Raw genomic sequence first — 23,005 nt, forward strand, 5'->3', positions numbered from 1 at the left:
TTCTTTCTTTTAACAATGTTTTATACTTTTCTTAGTATAGATCCTTTACCTCTTTGGTTAGGTCTATTCCCAAGTATTTGGTTGTTGTTTCAATTATAAAAGGGATGGTTTTCTTGATTATTTCTTCTTCAGATTTATTGTTTGCATATAGGAAAGCTACTGATTTTTGTGTGCTGATTTTGTATACTATTACTTTACTATAAAGTGGTTATTTTGATTAGTTTTTCTGTGGAGTTTTTGGGGTTCTCTATGTATAGTATCATATCATCTGTGAATAGTGATAGTTTTACTTCTTTCCCTATTTGGATTCTTTGCCTGTCTTTCTCATCTTATTGCCTGACTAGGACTTCCAGTATTATATTAAAAAGCAGTGGAGAGAGCGGACATCCTTGTCTTGTTCACATCTTAAGGAAAAGGACTTCAGTTTTTCACCTGGCTATGGCTATAATATTGGCTATGGGCTTGTCATATATGGCCTTTATAATGTTAAGGTATGTTCCTTCTGCCCGAGAATTTCAAGGGCCTTTATCATAAATGGATGTTGAACTTTGTCAAATGCTTCCTTAGCATCAACTGATATGATCATATGGCTATTTTTCTTTTTGTTGACGTGTATTGGATTACATCAGTTGATTTCAGATGTTGAAATCCTACTGGAATAAATCCTACTTGGTTGTGGTGAATTATCTTATTGATGCATGTCTGTTGTCTAGGATTTTACAGAGGATTTTTGCATCAGTGTTCATTAGGGATTGGCCTGTAGTTTTCTTTTTTTGTGATGTCCTTGTTCAGTTTTGGTATTAGTGTAATGCTGGCTTCATAAAACATGTTTGGTATTATCCCTTCCTTCTCAATTTTTTGAATGTGTTTCTGAACATTTGGTAGAATTCATTTGTAAATCCACCTGGTCCTGGGCTTTTATTCTGGGGGAGGTCTTTGATTACTGTTTCAATTTCACTGCTTGTAATTGGTCTGTTTAGATGTTCTATTTCTTCTTTTTATCTCTACTAGATTTCTTAATCATAATTTTACTTGAAACCCCTATATAGTTCTTTTTCAAAGAACTAATTGTCATCTTAAACAGAATTTAGGAGAACTAAACTGAATAAAATTTCCAATACCAAAACTTGAGATTTTGTGCAATTTTAGATACACAACCTATGTATTAAATAAACACCTCTCTTGGAAGGCAGGTGGCTGTCCTTTGTGATTCTATCTGGTACTCAGCATAAGCATACTTTTAATATAATGTCAGCTAGAGTCAGGATTAGATTCATCACAGCAAAATCCCAGTAATTTTATACTGGAATTTTAATCTCCATTTATTAGGTTATCTGTTAGCTATGAATATTGAATTACTAAGGCAGAGAACAATTTTTTACAATGCAGTACCTGATGTTCTAACTGTTTTTGCCGCCGTCTGTCTCTCTCCTCAAGCTGAGCCGGGTCCAAGAGAGCAGTCATAGAACGGAGAAAGCTGACAAGATAGATACATGGCTATTTAAAACCCCCAAAAGATGAATATAACTAGGTATTAAATAATTTTTGTTTGGGGTATACTGATTTCTATAAAAAAATAATATATATATATATAAACCTGAAGTCTTATTAAGATGTGTATATATAACAACAATCCTAACCAAACACAGATTTTCTTTAACATCAATAAATAGTGAAGAATGAACTTACCTTGTTTTTTGACTGTTTGTCATAACCACATCCCTAACAGGTTTTTCTATATGCTCCTCCTCTGAAGGTTCAACTTGGCTTGCCGTTGTAGGAGTATAAACACTGCTAATATCAGCCAGCTCCTGAGTGTCTGGAGAGACACAGAAGTACTCTGGTTGTTTGTGTGTTGACCGAGAGGACATTTGAGACTGAGAATCAGGATAGTTCTTTAATGAATCAAAATGCATTGCCCATCTGTCATGTTCCTCACCCTAATCATGACAAAAAAAGAATTACTAAGAATTTTTCCAACTGTTCTCATATAAAATCCAATGACAGATATGATTTCTAAAAGTTACTATACAGCAGTAAAATAAGCATCATAAAAATTAATAAAACTATTCTATCCTGATTTCATATAAATTTAGAAAACCAACTGAAGAATGAAAAATTCAAAAAAATATGAAATTTCTAAAAAGTTACTTACAAGAAGCTATGCAAAATCACTTATGGCATGCAATGAAAGGTTCAAATTATTCCACATTTGCTTATATGAATACTCTACTGTTTTAGTCTAATAGTTTCAAGATAGTTTCAAGTTTACAATTAAACACTGTGAAACTCATTTTTTCCTTTATGACCTTAAAATTTTTTAAGTTACCTTAGACAATATAATTTTTTCCTCTACTTTTCTTTGCCGGTCATCTTCTATTTGCTTGTTTAACTCTTCAATCCATTTTCTCTGCTGCTCTTGTTTCACAGCACTGAAAGGGTGCTCCAGTGGTGCTGCTTCCTATACAACAGGCAGCAACATCATCTAAAATTCAGTCTCTTTTCCTAACCACTTTGTATTTACAAACCTTGCCAAACAACTTAAACAGATTTAATGTAGTTAGAAATTTCTCTCTAGAACATGAATAATTCATATATAAAAGTCAACATCCTGATCTTCAGAATAATTTGTAATACACATTCCTCTTAAATAACTACTGAACATAAGGAAATTTTCTAAAGAAAATTAGAAAGTTCTTTCTTCAAGACAGTAAGACTTTCAAAATATTATTCTAACATACTCTCATTTACTCTTTCAAAGGTATTATTGATAATTTAAAATAGATTGAGTACTGTATTACATTTGGCTTCAGAATACAACAAATATTGCAGCTGGACCAAGAACTGGGAGGATATGAGTGCCAAACTTTCCTTATTGAACCACAACGTCTGCCTCTAGGACATCCTTTTCTGTTTCTACAGCTATGGCTCTATCATAATCTCTGACATTTCAATAAGAAAAGTATACTGTGTGTTCAGATTAATTCTATGAATCTTTAGGGAGGGAAAAATAAAGGAGTAACATTAAAATTCTGTTGCTTTATTTTGATTGTTTAGTATCCACTAAAAACAATGAAAGAATATATTCTGAAACACAAAATAAGTAACATTTTGTTGTGTGAAGTAACTGCAGAACATAATTAAGAAAATAGTTTGACAGGGTTCTCCCTGGTTGTGCAAGGTGTTAAGTTGCAACCTAAGAAGCTATCTGCAGCCACTGCAGCACAAGTTCTGTCTTCGACCAGGGAGCTGCCCACGTGGCGCAGCAGACCTCTCCTGACTCGCCTGCTGCTCCCCTCAGTGTATTTCAGTCAGTCTGCCTGTTCTGCTCCCCACTGTGTCTCTGGTGAATCCTCTCACTGCCTCCCCACAGCCCTGACCTGTACCCCAGTTCTTGTATGCATAATAAATATAGTACCTCTCAATGTTATTTTCTGGTGTTATCAGAAACAATGAATGGGAAAGCTCAGTTTGTAAACGTATGCTTTGATCAAAGGAGTATTATACAAAAAGGAAAAATTTTAATGTCTCCATCAAGTGCTTCTGTATCTTTTAAACAGATAAAATTCATTATGTTTATTTTAGCCTAAAATAACCATTTCAGGGGCCTCCCTGGTGGCACAAGGGTTAAAGACACAGCACTATCAAGCTATTGACAGGAACTATAGCACAACGTTGATCCCCAGCCAGCCAGAGAGATACCCACATGGTGCAGCAGACCTCTTCTTTCTCATCCGCTGCTCCCCTCAGCAATATATTTCAGTAGACCCACCTGTTCTACTGCTCCCTACTCTCTCTGGTAAATCCTCTCACCCCCTGCACCTCCGGCCTGTACCCCAGTTCTTGTATGCATAAATAAATCTTTTGAAAAAATAAAAAAGATAAAGGAAGACATAATTCTCATCAATATATATGCACTAAATGAAAGCACCAAAATATTTAAGACAACCATTAACAAACCCATAAAAAGACATTAGCCGCAACACAAGAGTAGTGGGAGATTCCAACACCCCCTTACATCAATGAACAGATAAATCAGACAGAATATCAACAAAGAAACAATAGCCTTAAATAAGGAAAACAGACCAGATGGGCCTACTAAATATTTGTAGAGCACTAGACCCTCCCAAAAAGCTGAATATATATTCTTCTCAAGGGCACACGGAACATTCTCCAGGACAGACCATATGTGAGTCACAAAGCTAGTGTCTATAAATTCATGAAGACTGAAATCATATCAAGTGTCTTCTATTATCACAATGGTACCAAACTAGAAATCAATCATAAAATAAAAGCAGGAAAAACCTCTAATATGACTGAACAACATACTACTGAATGCTATTGGATTAATGAGGAGAAATGAAAGAATGGATTAATGAGAGAAATGGATTAATGAGAGAAATTTCAAAAAACAACCTGGAGATAAACAAAAATGAAAAGTTAAGCTACCAGAAATTATGGGACACAGCAATAAATACACACATGAAGAAACCAGAAAGAGTTCAAATAATCTAACATTATACCTTAAAGAACTACAAAAAAAGAACAGATGAAACCTTAAGACCATAGGAGAGAAATAATATACATGAGTAGAAATCAATGAAACAAAATGAAATACAAAAGATCAATGAAACCTAAAGCAGGTTCTTTGAAAAATTACAAAATAGATAAATCTCTACCTAGACTCACCAAGGAAAAAAGGGAGAAAACACAAAACAGATTCAGAAATGAGTTACAATAGACATCTCAGAACTATAGAAAATTGAAAGAGACCACTATGATCATCTTTATGCCATCAAATTGGAAAATACAGAATGGACAGCAATCCTTTTGCCCACCTGTGACTATGCAGGTGCTTCCTTTCACCAACTTTCTCCCTCCACAGGGCAGCAGCCGTGACCTGTACAAGCTCTTCACTGACCTCCCTCAGTGGAAGCAGCTCTCCTCAAGGCTGCCTGCCTGCAACGACGCAGGCCTCTCAGCAAAGCTACCCCTTTGGGGGCAGCTCTTTCTGTCTGCTTGTGTCTATGCAAGTGTCTTTTACTCTTCTGTCCCTTTCCTTAATAAATCTGCTCTTTCAGGGCCTCCGCTGGTGGCACAGCGGTTGAGCTCTGGGCTGCGAAGCTGCCCTCAGCCTCTGCAGCGCCGGTTCGATCCCCGGCCACTGGGTAAGGGTCCCACATGGCACGCAGACCTCTCCTGCCACCCGCGGCTCCCCTCAACAGTGTGTTTCATCAGTCAGCCTGCTCTGCTCTCCCCTCTGGCTCTGGCGAATTCTCTCACCCTCCTGCGCTTCTGACTATACCCAGTGCTTGTTTAAATAATCGTTTTTTTTTTTTTTAAATCTGCTCTTTCAAATATTAAAAAAAAAAAAAAAAAGAAATGGACAAATTCTTAAAAGCATATACTTCCCAAGACGACATCATGAAGAAATAGGAAACCTGAACAGACCGACAAGAAGCAAGGAAACAAACCATAAACAAAAGTCACCCAAAAAACAAAGCCCAGAACCTGATGGTTTTACCAGTGATAGCAAAAGCAGATGAGGATATCACACAAAAAAAGAAAACTATAGACCAATGGCCCTAATAAACATACATGTAAAAATCCTCAATAAAATCTAAGCAAATTGAATTCAACAATACAGTAAAAGGATCATACATCACAACCAAGTGGGATTTACCAACATACCCAAATCAACCAATGTAATACACTGTATCAACAAATGAAAGACAAAAATCATATGATCAGGGCCTCCCTGGTGGCCTAGAAGTTAAATCTCAGCACTATCACTACTACCTGAGTTCAATCCTCAGCCAAGGAGCTAATCCACATGGCACAGCAGACCTCACCTGTCTCACCCACTGCTCCCCTTAGCAATGTATTTCAGTAAATCTGCCTATTCTGTTCCCCAATGTCTCTGGTGAATCCACTCACCACCCCCACTCCATACCTCCAGCCTACACCCTAGTTCTCTGCTAAAATTAAAAAAAAAAATCTTATAATCATACCAATAGATGCAGAAAAGGCATTTGATAAAATTCATCATCCATTTATGATAAAGATGGGGATAGAAGGAACATACCTCAACATAATAAAGGCAGTGTATGCCAAAACCACAGTAAGCATCAAATTCAATGGTGAGAAACTGAAAACTTTCAGTTTAAAAAAAAAGAAAGAAATCCCCACAGAAAAGTGGCAGGCCACAAAACCAACATATAATCTCTTGCATTTCTATATGCAAACAACAAACTAAATGAGAATGATATCAAGAAAACAACCCATTTACAGTAGCATAAAAAAGAATTAAGTACCTAGAAATAAACCTAACAAAGGAAGTGAAAGGCCTATTTGGTGAAAACTGTTAAGACATTATTTAAAATAAAATAAAAAGACAAAAATGGAAAAATATCCCTGCTTATGGATTGGAAGAGTTTTAACATTGCTATAATGGCCATCTTACCCAATGCAATCCCTATCAAAATTTCAATGAATTCTTCAAAGAAATAGAGCAAATATCACTGAAATTTATACGAACCACAATGGAGGCTGAATCACCAAAGTAATTTAGACAGAAGAGAAATATAAGTATCACATTCCCCAACTTCAAACTTTACGAGGCTATAGTACTCAAAATTCTGACAAACAGACATATAGACATATAGAATTGAGAGCCCAGAATAAACACACACTTATACGGACAGTTAATCTATGACAAAGGAGTTAAAAGTATACAATGGAGAAAAAAAAGTCTCTTCAAAAAATGGTATTGGGAAAACTGAACAGTCATATGGAAAAAAATGAAACTAGATTACTCTCCTATACTATACACAAAAATAGATAAAAGACTTGGACATGAGACCTGATACAATAAAAATACACTGAAGAAAACATAAGCCAAAGATTCCACAGCAGTGATTTTAATGATGTCTTTGGGGATTCAACTCCAGCAGCAAAGGAAACAGAAGCAAAAATAAACAAATGGGACTACATCACACTAAAAAGCTTCTGCAGAGCCAAACTAAAAACAAACCAAAAAACCCCTGCCAAATCAGAGAAGGTATGTGCACATCATACATCTGACAGTAGGACTAATATTCATGATCTACAAAGAACTCACACAACAAAAAAAAAATCAAAAAATGGGCAGAAGGTTAAATAGACACTTTTCCAAAGAAGACATACAGATGGCCAACAGGTATTTGAAAAGATGTTCATCACATATCATCAGGAAAGTGAAATCAAAACTACAGTGAGATACCACCTCAGACCTGTGAGAACAGCTCATATGAAAAAGACCAAAACAACGAATATTGGAAAGAAGTGGAGAAAAAGAAACCCTTGTATACTGTTGACGGAAATGTAGACTGGTCCAGTCCCTAGGGATAACAATATGGAGCTTTCTCAAATATTAAAAGTAGATCTAGCATATGATCCAGCAAATACACTCCCAGGTTTTTAATCCAAAGAATGAAAGCACACTGATTCAAAGGGATACATGTACTCATATTCATTATAGCACTATTTAAAATAGCCAGTTTATAGAAACAACCTAAGTGCCTAGCAACAGATGAGTGAATAAAGATGTGCTATATATAAAAAACCACTACTGAGCTATAAAAAGTAATAAAAATTTGCTATTTATGGCAACATGGATGGAACTGGAAGGGGTTATCCTATGTGAAATAAGTCAGAGGAAAGAAGACAAACAGTGGATGATTGCAATTATATGTGAAATATAAAGAGAAAAAAAATGAAGAGGAAAAAATGAAACCCAAGCAAACCCTAGAAATATTACTACAAAACTGAGACTCTTAGACCTGGAGGGTGAAAAATGAGACGCAAAGGGGAGGAGGCCCAATAGTCTATGGTAGAGGATTATGAGAGCTTGGGTGGTGGTGGTGTTAACATATACCTGAAGAGGTGTGAACCTCGTATCTCCCCTAAATCATACATTGTAAACCAATGATCAATGCTACCACAGAAAAAAAAAAAAAGGGTCACCAAAAAATAACTGATTAAAACAATACCCCCCACTCCCAAAAGAAGCTAGCAGAATGACATCACTCTCTACCGCACATTAGAGTATATCCCTCTTCACTTAAGAGGCTTCCCAGGAAGGGGTACTTTTTTTTTTTTAATAATAAATTTTATTTTTATATTCCCCATACAATTGCAACCCCCCCATTCTGATCCCAATCCCTCCCCTCCCGCCCCCCAACCCCCCCAAAAGTGTCTGTTTCATAGTTTTTTGTTGATTCTGATTTTCACTTTCTTATAGTTATTCATTTTCCTGGTCCCTTGTTTAAGTTTTCTAGATTCCTGCTATGAGTGAGACCATCCAGTATTTTTCTTTTTCTTTTTGGCTTATTTCGCTGAGCATGATCCCTTCCAGCGCCATCCATGTTGCTGCAAATTGCATGTGTTTATCTTTTTTGAATGCTGAGTAATATTCCATGGTGTATATGTACCACATCTTCTTGATCCAGTCATCTATTTTTGGGCATTTGGGTTGTTTCCAAAGCTTAGCTATTGTAAACAGTGCTGCTATAAACATAGGGGTGCAGGTGCTCTTTGAAATTGATGTTTCTGTGTCCTTTGGGTAAATACCTAGGAGTGGAATTGCTGGATCATATGGAAGCGCTATGTTTAGTAGGTCCAGAAATCTCCACACAGCTCTCCATAGTGGTTGGACCAGTTTGCATTCAGGAAGGGGTACTTATTAAGGAAATCCAAATGTTTACTAAGGTGAAGGTTTTGAGTCATTCTCAATAAGACCGAGGCATACATAAATCTCTGCACAATGGACAAGAATGTTTGGAGTATGCAATACAGAGATGAACGTCAGGAGTATTTAAGTGAAAAGGGGGAGTAAGACTGAGAATCAAGAAGAGGAGAAAAGGATGCTGGTGAAGAGGACTGGCCTAAAACAGCTGCAGGGATTGAAATGGACCAGTTATGTAATTATAGTGGCATCTCCCCTTATCCTCAGGGGATACACAACAAGTCTGCCAGCTGATGCCTGAATTTCATATATATTAAGCACAGTAAGAGATGAACAATAAGTAATAATAAAACAACTATTCCAATATGATGTCATGAAAATTATGTAAATATGGTCTGTCTCAAAATATCTTACTGTACATGTTTCTGAACCATGGCTGACCACTGGTAAGTGAAACCATAGAAAGCAAAATCTCAAATAGGGGGGATCTATTGTGTAAGAAGAATAAACTCTCAAATAAGTACTTGCTACATGTTGGCTACTTTTCTAAGCACTTCCTATACATTACCTCATGCTTTAACAAAACTGGCCTTGGAGGCACTGTTTCAACTAAATTTCCCCTCCTAATACCTGATGATGTGAGTTTAACATTTAAAAACAATAAAACATTTGTGGCGATGGCTGAGACTTTTAAAACCAACTATGTTTCACACATATAACAAAGGGATTTTTTTTGTTACAGTTTATTTTCCCTCCATAGCATCTCTCCAGTATTTGACCATATTCATACATATGGCACTGCAGACATCTATCTTGCCCGCTCCCCTTAGCAGTGTTTATCAGTAAATCTGCCTGTTCTGCTCCCTACTGTTGTCTCCAGTGAATCCTCTCATAAGCCCCACATCTCTGGCCTACACCACAGTTCTATGCAAAAAATAAAAATCATAGTATAGATTATACTCTCTAATAGTAAAAGACATAAGGCCCAGGCAAATTATGATATACTGTCAACCTAAATTTTGCTAACTGAAAATACTATCTTTAGCATTAAAGACTCTTTAATCCTAATTTTGAAAAGTGAAAAATGGATTCTCAGCCACTTCATTATTAGTTGTAATTTTTAGTAGTATCTGTATGCACCAATTTATAAACTTTGCACACTTAAGATTATCATCTAATAACTATAGATTTATACGACCTGTATCAAGGTCGTATTGCTTTTTTTAAAATTTTTTTTTTTTTTTAAGATTTATTTATTTATACAAGCACTGGGTACAGTCAGAAGTGTGGGAGGGTGAGAGAATTTACCAGAGCCAGAGCGGGGAACAGAACAGGCAGACTGACGAAGTACACTGCCGAGGGGAGCAGCAGGCGCAGCAGGAGAGGTCTCTGTGCCATGTGGGACCCTCGCCAGCAGCGGGGATCGAACCAGTGCTGCAGAGGCTGCGAGCAGCGTCGCAGCCCAGCACTCAGCTACTGCGCCACAGGAGAGGCCCTCATATTGCCTTTCAGTCAGTTAAAAGTGCTTTGGAGAGACTAGGGCCTCCCTGGTGGCACAAAGGTTATGTTTCTGCACTGTCAAGCTATCACCAGCCACTACGGTATGAGTTTGATCCCTGGCCAGGCACAGCAGACCTCTCCTGCTTTGCCCACTGCTCCCCTCAGCAATATTTCAATATATTTCACCTGTTCTACTGCTTCCATTCTGTCTCTGGTGAATCCTCTTCACCCCCTGTACTTCTGCCTTAGACCCCAGTTCTTATATACACAATAAATCTTTTTTTAAAAAGTGCTTTTGGGCCTCCCTGGTGGCGCAAAGGGTTAAGAGCAGCGCTATGAGGCTATCCACAGCCTCTGCAGCATAAGTTCAATCCCCAGCCAGCCAGGGAGCTACCCATATGGCAAACCAGACCTCTCCTGTCTTGCCCGCTGCACCCCTCAGCAGTCTTTTTTTTTTTAAAAGATTTTTTTATACAAGACCCGGGGTACAGGCTAGAGGCGCGGGAGGGTAAGAGGATTCACCAGAGACAGAGCCGGAAGCAGAACAGGCAGACGACTGAAATACACTGCTGAGGGGAGCAGCAGGCACCGCAGGAGAGGTCTGACACGCCATGTGGGAATCTCCCTGGCCGGCTGGGAATTGAACCCGCACTGCAGAGTCTGCGGACAAATTCACAGCACTGTGCTCAAACCACTGAGCCACCGGGGAGGCCCCCTCAGCAGTGTATTTCAATGTCTGCCTGTTTTGTTTCCCACTCTGTCTCTGGTGAAACTTCTCACCCACTCGCCACCCCCCACCTCTGGCCTGTGCCCCAGTCTTTATATGCATAAATAAATCTCTAAAAAAAAAAAAAAGAAAAGAAAAAGCGCTTTTGAGACTATAGAAAAATACAATCTGGATATTATTCTTTTTGTTAATGTAAACTTATCAACAGACTACAAAACTAACGTAGTAATAATGTATGCAAGTCACCCTTTTATGCATCAGAACAAGCAGCCATGTAAACACTCTTGAGTTCTATTAGAACTCTACAGTATTGAAAAATTCTACCACCAGGATCATACCTTTTAGATTACTGCACTGGTTTCAGAATACATTTGTTAAGACATAAATGTTTACTAGGAAAAAGAACTAGACATATAAAAGAGAAATTGTTAATAACATTAAGTTTAAGGGAACACAATGTACTCAATAAAAGTTAACTGGTGATTAAAAATAAGAATATATGCCTTCAAACAAAAGATTATATTGCAATCAAGTACTAAAGGGCTTACAAAGTACTGAATTATTTTTAATTAAAATGGACTTACCTCTAAAATATGACCAACACTAGGCAACGAATGCCCATCAGCCTGGATCAGTGTTACCTGAAGGGGAGACTGTGACAGAATGCTGGAGGAGCTAGCAGAAGTCTGAAAACAGAAAAACAATGGCACTTTGTCTAAGATTAAACCAAGGCAAATTTAAAGATCACTGAAGCATTACTTGAGAGATACCTAGTACATACTTATGTTTGACAAGCAGTTACTTATATTTGATTTGATAACCTTGTAGTAGACATGGTTAGTGGTAGAGCTTTGTGCTCATTCAAAAAACTGCAGAACACTTTATAGAAGCCTAAAGAAAGTGTCAGGGGATTTCTGCACTCACCTATTAACAGAGTTAGACAATTTAAAGAATGCAAACAGAGACTAGTTGAAGTAATACTTAAATTCAAAATAACACTGTTTTGAAATAACATGAAAAGGTTTTTTTTAAAGTAATTCAGTTTTTAAAATACTCTATGATTTGAACATGACTTAACATTACAATACATTACAAAAGTACAATTAAGAGGTCTAACACTCCATAAATGTTTGATTTTGATACTCTTACCTTAGATTGGTCAAAAATGTGTAGCTTTTCCCATACCATTTTATCACTTTCAGGTTTTTTCCAGGCATTATTCCATTTTTCAGAAGCTTCTTTTTCTTTCTTCTTTAAAGCAACCTGTTCATCTGCAAATAATGTCCTTTTTAAAAAAATGCACAAAAACTGTAAAAAAAAATCACGTAAACAAATAATGACCTTAAGGAGCGCAGATTCCAACACAGATCTACTCAAAATTATTTTTTTTAGAAAGGAGATTGAGTCATAGGACAGGGAAGAATTTTAATGTATAATAAAAGATTTACTAGAATCAGACTTAGGTATGGCATAAAAAGATATAAAAATGTTTGTTTTATTGCCTCAATATTCCATAAGAAGCAATTTTATCAAAATAATCTATTTTATGTTATGCTGTTTATTCTGAGGTGCTACTTTCCACTAATGTTCACTCAGCTATCCAGAAGAGATTTAAAAAGCTACAACTATGGAATCAGAGAACCCTGAGGTCAAATCCAAGTTCATCACTTACTAGCTACGTGACTGTGGGCAAACTGCTATTCACCTCTATATACCTCAGTTTTTTCTTGTGTAAAATAACATAATAATAGTGCCTATTTCAGTATAGGACCCACCACAAAGCAAATAATTATCAACCATTATTGTTTACAACTGGTGAACAGTAAAAACCAGTACTTTGTGTGTCTAATAGATTGATAAAAAAACAACTAGGTCCTAGGGCCTCCCTGGTGGCACAAGGGGTTAAGTCTCAGCACTATGAAGCAATCTGCAGCCACTGAAGCACGAGTTCCATCCCCAGACAGGGAGCTGACCCACATGGCACAGCAGACCTTTCCTGTGTTGCCCACTGCTCCCCTCGGCAGTGTATTTCATTCAGTCTGCCTGTTCTCTCCCCACTTTGTCTCTGGTGAATCCTCCCACCTCTCTGCATCTCTGGCCTACACTCCAGCTCTTGTGTGCATAAATAAATCTTTTTTTTTTTAAAGGCAACTAGGCCCTAAATCATCACTAGAACTTAAAAATTCAGATATATATGAATTTAAATTCCAAGAAGATTAATGAAAGCATAACTTCAACAAAAAGAGATGTGCTTTTCTAACACAATCAGGTAAAAGAAATTGCTTTTCAATATAGTAATTAAAACACTTCAATCAGGGCCTCCCCTGGCGCTGGGCTGTGAAGTTACCCACAGCCTCTGCAGCGCTGGTTCGATCCCTGGCCACAGGCGAGGGTCCTACATGGCACGCAGACCTCTCCTGTTGCGCCCGCTGGTCCCCTCAGCAATGCATTTTATCAGTTTGCCTGTACTGTTCCCAGCTCTGGCTCTGGTGAATTCTCTCACCCTCCCGTGCTTCTGACTGTACCCAGTGCTTGTATAAATAAATAAAATCTTAAAAAAAAAAAAAAAAAAACACACAAAAAAATGCTTCAGTCATTTCCAAGTAATCCAGATTACTTCAGAAGTTTGGTGTTGTGTATTTTGGTAAACTAAATCTGTATTGAAAAATATTCAGAGCCTCCCTGGTGGTGTAGGGGTTAAGTCTCAGCACTATCACTGCCTCGATCCTCGACCAGGGAGCTAATCCACATATAGTGCAGCAGACCTCTCCTGTCTTGCCTGCTGCTCCCCTTAGCAGTGTATTTCAGTCAATCTGCTCCCCTCAGTAGTGTATTTCAGTAGATCGCCTGTTCTGCTTCCCACTCTGTCCCTGGTGAATCCTCTCACTCCCTGTACTTCTGGCCTGCACCCCAGTTCTTCTATAATAATCTTAAAAAATATATTTAGGAGTGGAAAGGAACTATTTCAGCCACTACACCCCGTGAACGGGAGCTGTGGAGAACCCTGCAGGATTCACCAAGGCGGTGAGCTCCAGGCGCCATTAGAGAACAAAAGAGACCCCTGGAGGAGACCTGCACACAGCCCCGGGCCGGCCGGTAAGCTTGTGCAGAAAAGCGGTGCTCTTGAAAAGCAAACGCGGATCGGGATCACGGCTGCCCAGGTCCCAGCGCCTGCGACCTAGGCGTGCGGGGAGACGTGCGGGGAGACGCGCGGGGACCCTCACTGAGGTGAAAGTCCCTCACTGAGTAATCAGGAACCAGGCACCCAGGCACGGGAGCGGGGTGCAAAAGATGCCATTTTGCGGACAATGAACTGGGCTACAGCCCCCGTCCTGGACCTAAGGGCTTTGGAACTGAGACCCGGGCCACGAATTTCGGGGTGTGGGTTCTCCACGACAGTGGGGCAGAAGGCAGACATAGCAACCCAAAACTGTTGAGGTTTACCCTACCATTCCCGCTCTGTTCCCTGTCCCACAGGGTGAAAAACAAAAACAAAAAAAAAAAAAGCTACCCAAGGGCTCTAGAAGAGATCTCTGGCGCCACATAGCGACTTGACCCCAGCAGAAGGCTCCTGGAGGAGCCAGTGGCCAGCTGGGAAGTTAGCCCATGCCAGGCCCCTTCTGACCAGTAGTCCGAGCCCATAGGGGCAGCGGGCACCCACGGCCGGGGCAGACCAGGCACGCAGAAGAGTGTGCCTGAGACCGGATGCGCAGGGAGTGTGCCCGCATCGCCATTTTAGAACAGGGACATTTCTTCAGTAAAAACTGCCTGCAGAAGGCTCCCTCAGGAGCCAGAGGTGAGCGGGGGAAGTTCACCCATGCCAGATCCTTCTGGCCTGCAGTCCAAGCCCAGAGGGGGAGCGGGAACCCACTGCCGGGGCAGACCAGGCACACAGGGGAGTGTGTCCCCACATCGGCATTTTAGAACAGGGACCTTTCTTCAGTAAAGACTGCTTGAAACTGACAGATGGCTCCCGGAGGAGCCAGAGGGGAGCAGAGAAGCTCACCCAAGATGCCGGCCAGTCCCAGCAACACAGTGTCCCAATGCATATAGCAAATTAGAAAACAGACAGTAGGGAGCAGAAGAACCACACGCAACCTAGCAACTCCTCAGGAAAAAAGCACACCACAAAAAGAAAACCAGCCCCCAGATTGCAACAACAGTAACTTGGAAGAACTTCTGAGCCTTCCAGAAAGAGAATTTAAAATTGCCATGATTAAAAAATTGACAGAAGTCATAAAGGAAAACAATGATAAGGGAAAAATAATCAACGATCAGAAGAATGAAATTGAGTCCCTAAAGAGGGAAGTAAAAGAAATGCAGGAGATCAAAGAATTAATGGAGGCACTAAAGAATTCTGGGAAAAGCAATGAAAGCAGAATAGATGAAATGGAAGAACGAATAAGTACTCTTGAAGACACAGAAATAAAAAGAACCAAAACAGAAAAGGAAAGATAAGTACGAAGGAAAAGGAACGAAGAAAGACTTCGGGAACTATCTGACTCCATGAGCAAAGGAAATATAAGAGTTATAGGAATACCAGAAGGAGAGGAGAGAGACGTAGGAACAGAGAAAATATTCAAAGAGATAATTGAAGAGAACTTCCCAAATGTGAAGAAGGAGCTGAAAATTGATATACAAGAAGCAAGAAGAACACCAAACTTCCACGACGAAAGGAAAAACACAGCAAGACACATAATAGTAAAGCTCCCAAGAATCCAGGACAAGGAAAAAATAATGAAGCTGACAAGAGGGAAGAAACAGATAACATTCAAAGGAAAGCCAATCGGCTGACATCAGACTTCTCTGAAGAAACACTATGGGCAAGGAGAGTGGAGGGACATAGTCAACAGACTCCAAGAAAACAGATGCCAACCAAGAATACTCTATCCCGCAAAGCTCTCCTTCCTCTATGAAGAAAGAATAAGGACCTTCCCAGACAAACAGAAAACTCCAGAATTTCATTACAACTAAACCCCCACTCCAAAAAAATACTACAAGGAATCCTAAAGCCAAAACCTCAGAGGGACGAATAACAACGAAAGAAGGCCGAAAACAAACAAACAAACAAACAAAAAAAGTTATTAAAAGAATAAATAAATAAAATCAAAGGAAAGACAAACACAATGGCAAACACAGATGCTAACATATCAATATTAACTCTAAATGTAAATGGACTAAACTCTTCAATAAAAAGACACAGAGTTGCAGCCTGGATTAAGAAACAAAACCCAACCTTTTGCTGTCTCCAGGAAACACATTTAGCTACAAAAGATAAAAATAGACTCAAAGTTAAAGGATGGAAAACAATCCTACAAGCAAATGGACCAAAAAAGAAAGCAGGAACAGCTATACTTATATCAGATAAAACAGATTTCAAACTCAAAAAGATAAAAAGAGACCCCAATGGTCACTACGTTATGATCAAGGGGACAATACTTCAAGAAGAAATAACACTCATTAACATATACTCACCAAATGAAGGAGCACCAAAATATATCAGACAACTGTTGTCCTCTCTGAAAACAGACATCAGAGAAAACACATATGTAGTGGGAGACTTCAACACACCACTATCAACAATGGATAGATCAACAAGACAAAAATAAGTAAAGAAACTAAAGCTCTAAATAAGTACCTAGAGCATTTGGGCTTAACAGACATCTATAGAACACTAAACCCCCAAAAAACGGAGTACACATTTTTCTCAAGGGCACACGGATCATTATCCAGGATCAATCACATACTGGGGCACAAGACAAACATCAACAGATACACTAAGATTGAAATCATACCAACCATCTTTTCGGACCATGAAGGCATCAAACTAGAAATAAACCATAAAAAGAAGGCAAGGAACTCTCCTACCTCATGGAGATTAAAAACCACCCTTTTGGTGCACAGGAGTATTCAAACAAAACAACACAACCTAAGGCAATGTGAAATAACAGAGCTTCTTAAGGATTTGCAGAGAACTAGAAGGGAAATGTTATAAAACAAGATTACTAATAATATATTGAAATAAATACTTCATTCTCAATATATTTTTCTTAAGTCAGCAAAATTAGAATTAAAATTAAATAATTACCCACCAAGCTCTTTCTTCCACTGGGCTTTTTTGGCTTCCAACAAACTTCTATCACGTTCTCTTTCCCCAAGAGTACTGAATATGTCCGCTGGTTTCCATACATTCTCTCTAAGACAAAACACAAAATGTAACAGAAAGCTTATCATACATGTCTACACAACTTATTTCATAAACAACTAATAAACTTTTAAATAGCTTAATCTTCAATATAAGTACTTCACATGCAAGTCAAGGTAAACCATACTCCCAAGATGACCCCACAATAACATACATAAGTTACATACGTGGCAATTTTCTGCTCATAGTGCTTACATATCTCTTCATTTTTATTTAAAACAGCTTTATTTTCACTCTGGTCAGATGAAATAGCTTCAATTTTTTGGAGTAGTCCCAAGATATTTTCATCCTTTGATTGATCAGGAATATTGTTCAAATGTAGACTGTATTGACCTAGGAGGTAAGAATTAATGTTTTTAAATTAACACTAAATTACACATATTATAATACCTTGTCTCAACATATTGTTACAGATTAAACACTGTCTTACATGTTACCTAACTAATTACCTCTCACAAAAATCTTTGAGGTGGGTATTATGATTCCCCTTTCATGAAAAAAAGAAACTTAACCTCAGGTTAAATGACTCGGAGCTATCGTCATAGTCACCTAACTTCTATAAATAAGAAAATAAGTAAAAAATAAACTTCTGTGTACTATGCCAACAATATTGTTACAAATAGTATAAATAACACAAAACACAACTTTAAAAAAAGTAGATGCAAATAGCTTCATGAAAAATTCATTATCTTGTTCTTATTTTTCTCATTTAGCTATGACACCAGTGGAAAACTTTACCATGTCACAGCCATATGTATTTGACATTTTATACAGGACTCATTCCCAGATTGTTTTGAATCCTCCTTTATGTGCCAGATCTCCCAATGAAAAGAAAGCATATTTAATATGCATGTTGGTACATGATTAATTAACTTTCCTTGTTATTACGCCTAACGTTTTTTGTTGCTTTTCTTTGTACTATAATTCTAGTTTTAAATATGAAATCTAACTCACTCACTTTACAAAGAATAATCTATACTATGCAAAGGTAAATGACTCCATCTTGAGCTCCCTCTCTGAGAGTACACAGGCATAAGCTGGTACTCAAATCAGTTGAGGGGCCTCTTCCTGGCTGTTAAAAAGATAGTGCTGTTGGGCCTCCCTGGTGGCACAGGAGTTAAACACAGTGCTACCAAGTTATCGCCAGCCACTGCATTACAAGTTCGATTCCCTGCCTGCCAGGGAGCAACCCACATGGCGCAGCAGACCTCTCCTGACTCGCCTGCTACTCCCCTCAGCAGTGTATTTCATTCAGTCTGCCTGTTTTGTTCCCCACTCTGTCTCTGGTGAATCCTCTCATCCCCCCACACCTCTGGCTTGTACCCAGCTCTTGTATGCATAAATAAATCTTTTAAAAAAAAGACAGTGGTGTTAATCTTTCACATGAACTCAGTGTCAGAAAGAGCAAAAATTGGGGGAAAGGAAAACAACTATTTCAGCACCTCAAGTCAATTTGTCATAGTAAGGTTCCTTCAATTTTCACTAGAAATACTACAGTGATTTTTAGAACATTTTATATAATTACTGTAAATGAAAGTCTTCTACATTTTAAAATGGGTATAACAGCTTATAGTATTAACATCTTTTCTAGAATCCACTTAAGCTACATTTTTTAAGCCTATGTTACATGAAATAGTCTGAGCATTAAGTTTGAAATATGGTATAATTACAGAAGTAATTCTGAATATGAAAAAATAATCTTTAATAGAATATTTTCAAAGATTGTTGTATGCTAGAAAAGGCACAGCTACATAAAAATTCAATGAAACTATAATTCTAAAACATACTGGTAAAATTAATATTGACTAAAGCTTTAGAAAATCTTACTTGTTTCTTCCTTCTTTCCATTCTCAGTCAGGGAACTTGATCTATTTTCTTGGTTTACAGTCATCAAAATCTGTTGTAGTTGGTCTTGTGTTAGACACACCAAATTGCTCTTCATATTTTCAGCTATATGTTTTTTGCAAGGCTTCTGTGTAGTTACTACTGTTGTATTTATGGCGTTTCTAGAATTCTTTATATTAGGGGCTGCAAGTGAAGTCTCTTTCTGAATATGGATATGAAGACAGTTTTTATCTGCATACTGCTTGCATAAATCCTTAGTGGGTGAAAAAGTCATACTATCTTTTTCACCTTTTGCCAGTGATGTTTCTGAACCAATTCTCTTCTTTTGCAAAAGTTTTTCACTCTTGATACAAGTATTTTGTGTTGGCTTTAGAATGTGTCCATTTTGTTTAGTTCTCAAAGGACATTTTGCAATCTTGGTCTTATTTCCCATCTGTTAAAACATCAGAAATTTATTCTTTATAACAGATCATGAAAAAACAATAATTATCTTTAGTTACATATCGAGTGATAAGTTTCTAAACATTTTTCCATTTTGCTAGATTTCTTTTTAGGTGTATCCATAAAAAGCTAGTATTTATTAGACTTTGCAAATCTTCACCTGAAATCTTCATCAACAACTAAAAACTATTATTTTACTTCAGGATAATGAATACAGAACTTTTGGGCCTCCCCAGTGGCGCAGCGGTTGAGCACTGGGTTGCAAAGCTGCCCGCAGCCTCTGCAGCGCCGGTTCAATCCCTGGCTGCTCCCCGGCCACCAGGCGAGGGTCCCACATGGCGTGCAGACCTCTCCTGCCACCCACTGCTCCCCTTAGCGGTGTACTTCAGTCCTTCTGCCTGCTCTGCTCCCCGCTCTGTCTCTGGTGAATTCTCTCACCCTCCTGCGCTTCTGACTGTACCCAGTGCTTGTATAAAAATAAATAAATCTTAAAAAAAAAAAAAAAGTTAAAAAAAATACAGAACTTTTATTCTAGTTGTTATAGGACAGGACATCTTTATTTTACTCCTGTTTTGAATTTCATGTCATATATATACTACCTACACTATATCTTTGTATTTATCTATACAGATTCGCACAATTATTAGTCATTATTCCTTGCACAATTTAAGTCATGGACCATCACCATTCTAACCTAACTTCTGTCTTAATTATTGATGCTTTCATATTCACATAATTTTTTCACCACCACAGGCTATTTCCTTGAAATTATTCTACTCCTATAGTCTCCCATGTTATCTTATACATTGTCTTTGTAATTACACAAAATTGTAATCCCTTCAAAATCTCAATTTCAGTCCCTTCACAATGACCACTACCTATTTTTTTTTTACAGTTCACTTCCTCTCATATCCAATTCCAACAGTTAATTCTGTTGAGATCTACAATTTGTTGACCACAGATTCCTCTTGTCCTTACTTCCCTCATTACCAATTTTCAATTCCACAATCAACCAAACGGTCACTGTCTTCCATTCTCAACTCCTCACTCTTTGTCAAGTATGCTTAGAAAATTTCAAACTTGAAAAAAACCTAAATCTTCACCATTCTTGGCTTGCTGCACTCAACAAGAAAAATACACAGCCCACACTATTTGGTTTCATCTTAAATTCATAGTTAGCAATAAATGGGCTCTTTATGCTACCTGGCAGTCACACATTTCCCAAGTCCATTTATTTACTCCCTCTATTAGTAAATAATTTCTTTTAGCAACAAAATTTCAGTTTTTTCCTCTTTTCCAAAACACAAACACTTTCTCAAACTTATTCTCAGCTGAAGACCTTAATATTTCATTGAAAATCTTAGAGGTTTTAAAACCTTCAGAAAAAAACTTCAAATTTCTACCACCAAATCTGTACCAGCAACTGTACTCATACAAACTCTTGCCCTCCTCTTATTCTATACACATTCCCATAAAGGATTATCACTGACAATTCTCTGCTTTCTGCTGCATCATTACTTTTCTTTTCTGTTGGATTTTTTAAAAAGATTTTTTTCCCTTTTTTTTTTAAAGATTTATTTATGCATACAAGAACTGGGATAGAGGCCAGAGGTGTGGAGGGTGAGAGGATTCACCAGAGAAAAGTGGGGATTGACTGAAAACACTACTGAGGGGAGCAACGGGCAAGGCAAGAGAGGTCTGCTGCGCTATGTGGGTAGCTTCCTGGCCAGGGATTGAACTTGTGCCGCAGTGGCTATGGATAGCTTCATAGATTGAGTCTTAACCCCTTGAGCCACCAGGGAGGCCCCAGATTTATTTATGCATACAAGAATTGTGGTACAGGCCACAGGCACAGGGGTGGGGTGGGAGGATCCACCAGAGACAGAGTGGAGAATAGAACAGGCAGATCAACCAAAACACACTGCCAGCGGGCGAGTCAGGAGAGGTCTGCTGTGCTATGTGAATTGCTCCCTGGCCGGGGATGGAACTTGTGCTGCAGTAGCTGCGGATTGCCTCATAGGTTGCATCTTAACCCCCAGCGCCACCAGGGAGGCCCTTTTCTGTTGGATCTTACCATCATTTTACCATCTTAAAAAATTATTGCTGAAGGCTTCAGGTAGCAAAGAAAATTATTGATTCTACTTTCTCATTTTACCTCTTATAATCTTGTAACAGTGTTCCAGGTTCCCTGCCCCACTTGTGAAAGATGAAGCCGAACATTGAGGAGAAGCTAGAACAGACTGGGAGAAGGACTTGGGAGAGGAAGGAAGAAGTAAAGACTGAGAAGCCCAGAAGGGCTGGGAGGCACTTGGAGCAGAGACACATGTGAAGAAGCCATGACTGCTCCTTGGCCATGGGCTTATACCAGGGACATGGAAGGAGATACTCGAAAGAGATAAGAGAGGTGAGTGAGAGACATGGGAGGAGGCTGACATGACAGCCTTTACCTTGACTTGTATTTTGATTTTGCTCTTTTCCCACCAGACTTGCTTGGCCTCTTCTGCCCCTTTCTTCTTGGTCTTCTTAGCTTCCTTATCAACAACTAGGTCATGTTTCCCTTTCAAATATCTTTTTCTCATCATATACCTAATAAGAAGCCTAATTCCTGTTATTACCACACTGTAAGATTGCAGTCTATCTCAAAACTATCCTCCACTTAACCCAGAGTACATTTCTGTAAACTCAACTAAGAGTTTCAATTCATTTAATCCATATAAAATGTAGCTTTGTATGTGGTCAACATGAAGAAAAAGTGTTGGAGATAGAAAGATGAGTAAGACAAGATTCTTGCCAGTAAGAAGTAGAATACACACCATATGGTTTTCATCTGGCTTATCGTATCCAACCATACTTGAACCAGTCAGCCAACTGCATTTCACCAAACCTTTCAAAATGCACTTGTAGGGCCCCTAGTCACCGCTCCTCAGAGAGGAGAGGTCCTAACAACTCAGTCTCTAGACTCAGCACTCGCTCTCCCTAGCCACCAGAACAAGGCCTGAAGAGCACTGGTGGAAGTTCTAGCACCATTCTAGACCCTTCAAGACCCCAGTTGCTGTATGCAGCATCAAATAAACACCTATAACAGTGGCGGGGCGGGGGGGGGGGGGAAGACCCATACACAACAAAAGCCCCAACTACAACATACCATACCCAAAGCAAACAACAGGGAGAAGGAAAACTACAAATGGCCAAGGACAACCTCAGGGGGACAAATATATCAGAAATAAAAATCAAATTCCAGGACCCAACAACACTGACACATAATAATTCCATACCCTGTCAAATGAAGAATTCAAAATTGCATAATTAAGAAAGTCTAAGAACTTAAAACTCTGAAAATCAAATCAGAGATGTATGAGAAGATGCAGAAAACAAATGCTACGCGAAACAATCAACAAACAGAACTGAAACTTTAGGGGTCTCCCTGGTGGTGCAAGGAGTTAAATCTCAGCACTATGAAGCTATCAGCAGCCACTGCAGCACAAGTTTGATCCCCGGCCAGGGATCTAACCCACATGGCACAGCAGACCTCTCCTGTCTCGACTGCTGCTCCCCTCAGCAG

The 23,005-nt window shown here is 38.7% G+C and overlaps 1 protein-coding gene across 1 annotated transcript in view; it reads right to left on the minus strand.

The window, feature by feature from the left end:
* Positions 1 to 19,435, minus strand: part of CCDC66 (coiled-coil domain containing 66) — a gene marked incomplete at both ends in the record, with an annotated part of 40,135 nt that extends 20,700 nt beyond the window's left edge. The window contains 8 exon segments of the mRNA XM_084247750.1: positions 1,393 to 1,477; positions 1,690 to 1,940; positions 2,330 to 2,461; positions 11,537 to 11,638; positions 12,102 to 12,223; positions 17,045 to 17,148; positions 17,325 to 17,490; positions 18,985 to 19,435. Coding sequence (XP_084103876.1) covers positions 1,393 to 1,477; positions 1,690 to 1,940; positions 2,330 to 2,461; positions 11,537 to 11,638; positions 12,102 to 12,223; positions 17,045 to 17,148; positions 17,325 to 17,490; positions 18,985 to 19,435 — 1,413 coding nt within the window.
* Positions 19,436 to 23,005: the final 3,570 nt, after the last annotated feature.

Source organism: Talpa europaea (genome assembly GCF_964194135.1).
Source record: "Talpa europaea genome assembly, chromosome: 11".
NCBI classification, from domain to species: Eukaryota; Metazoa; Chordata; class Mammalia; order Eulipotyphla; family Talpidae; genus Talpa; species Talpa europaea.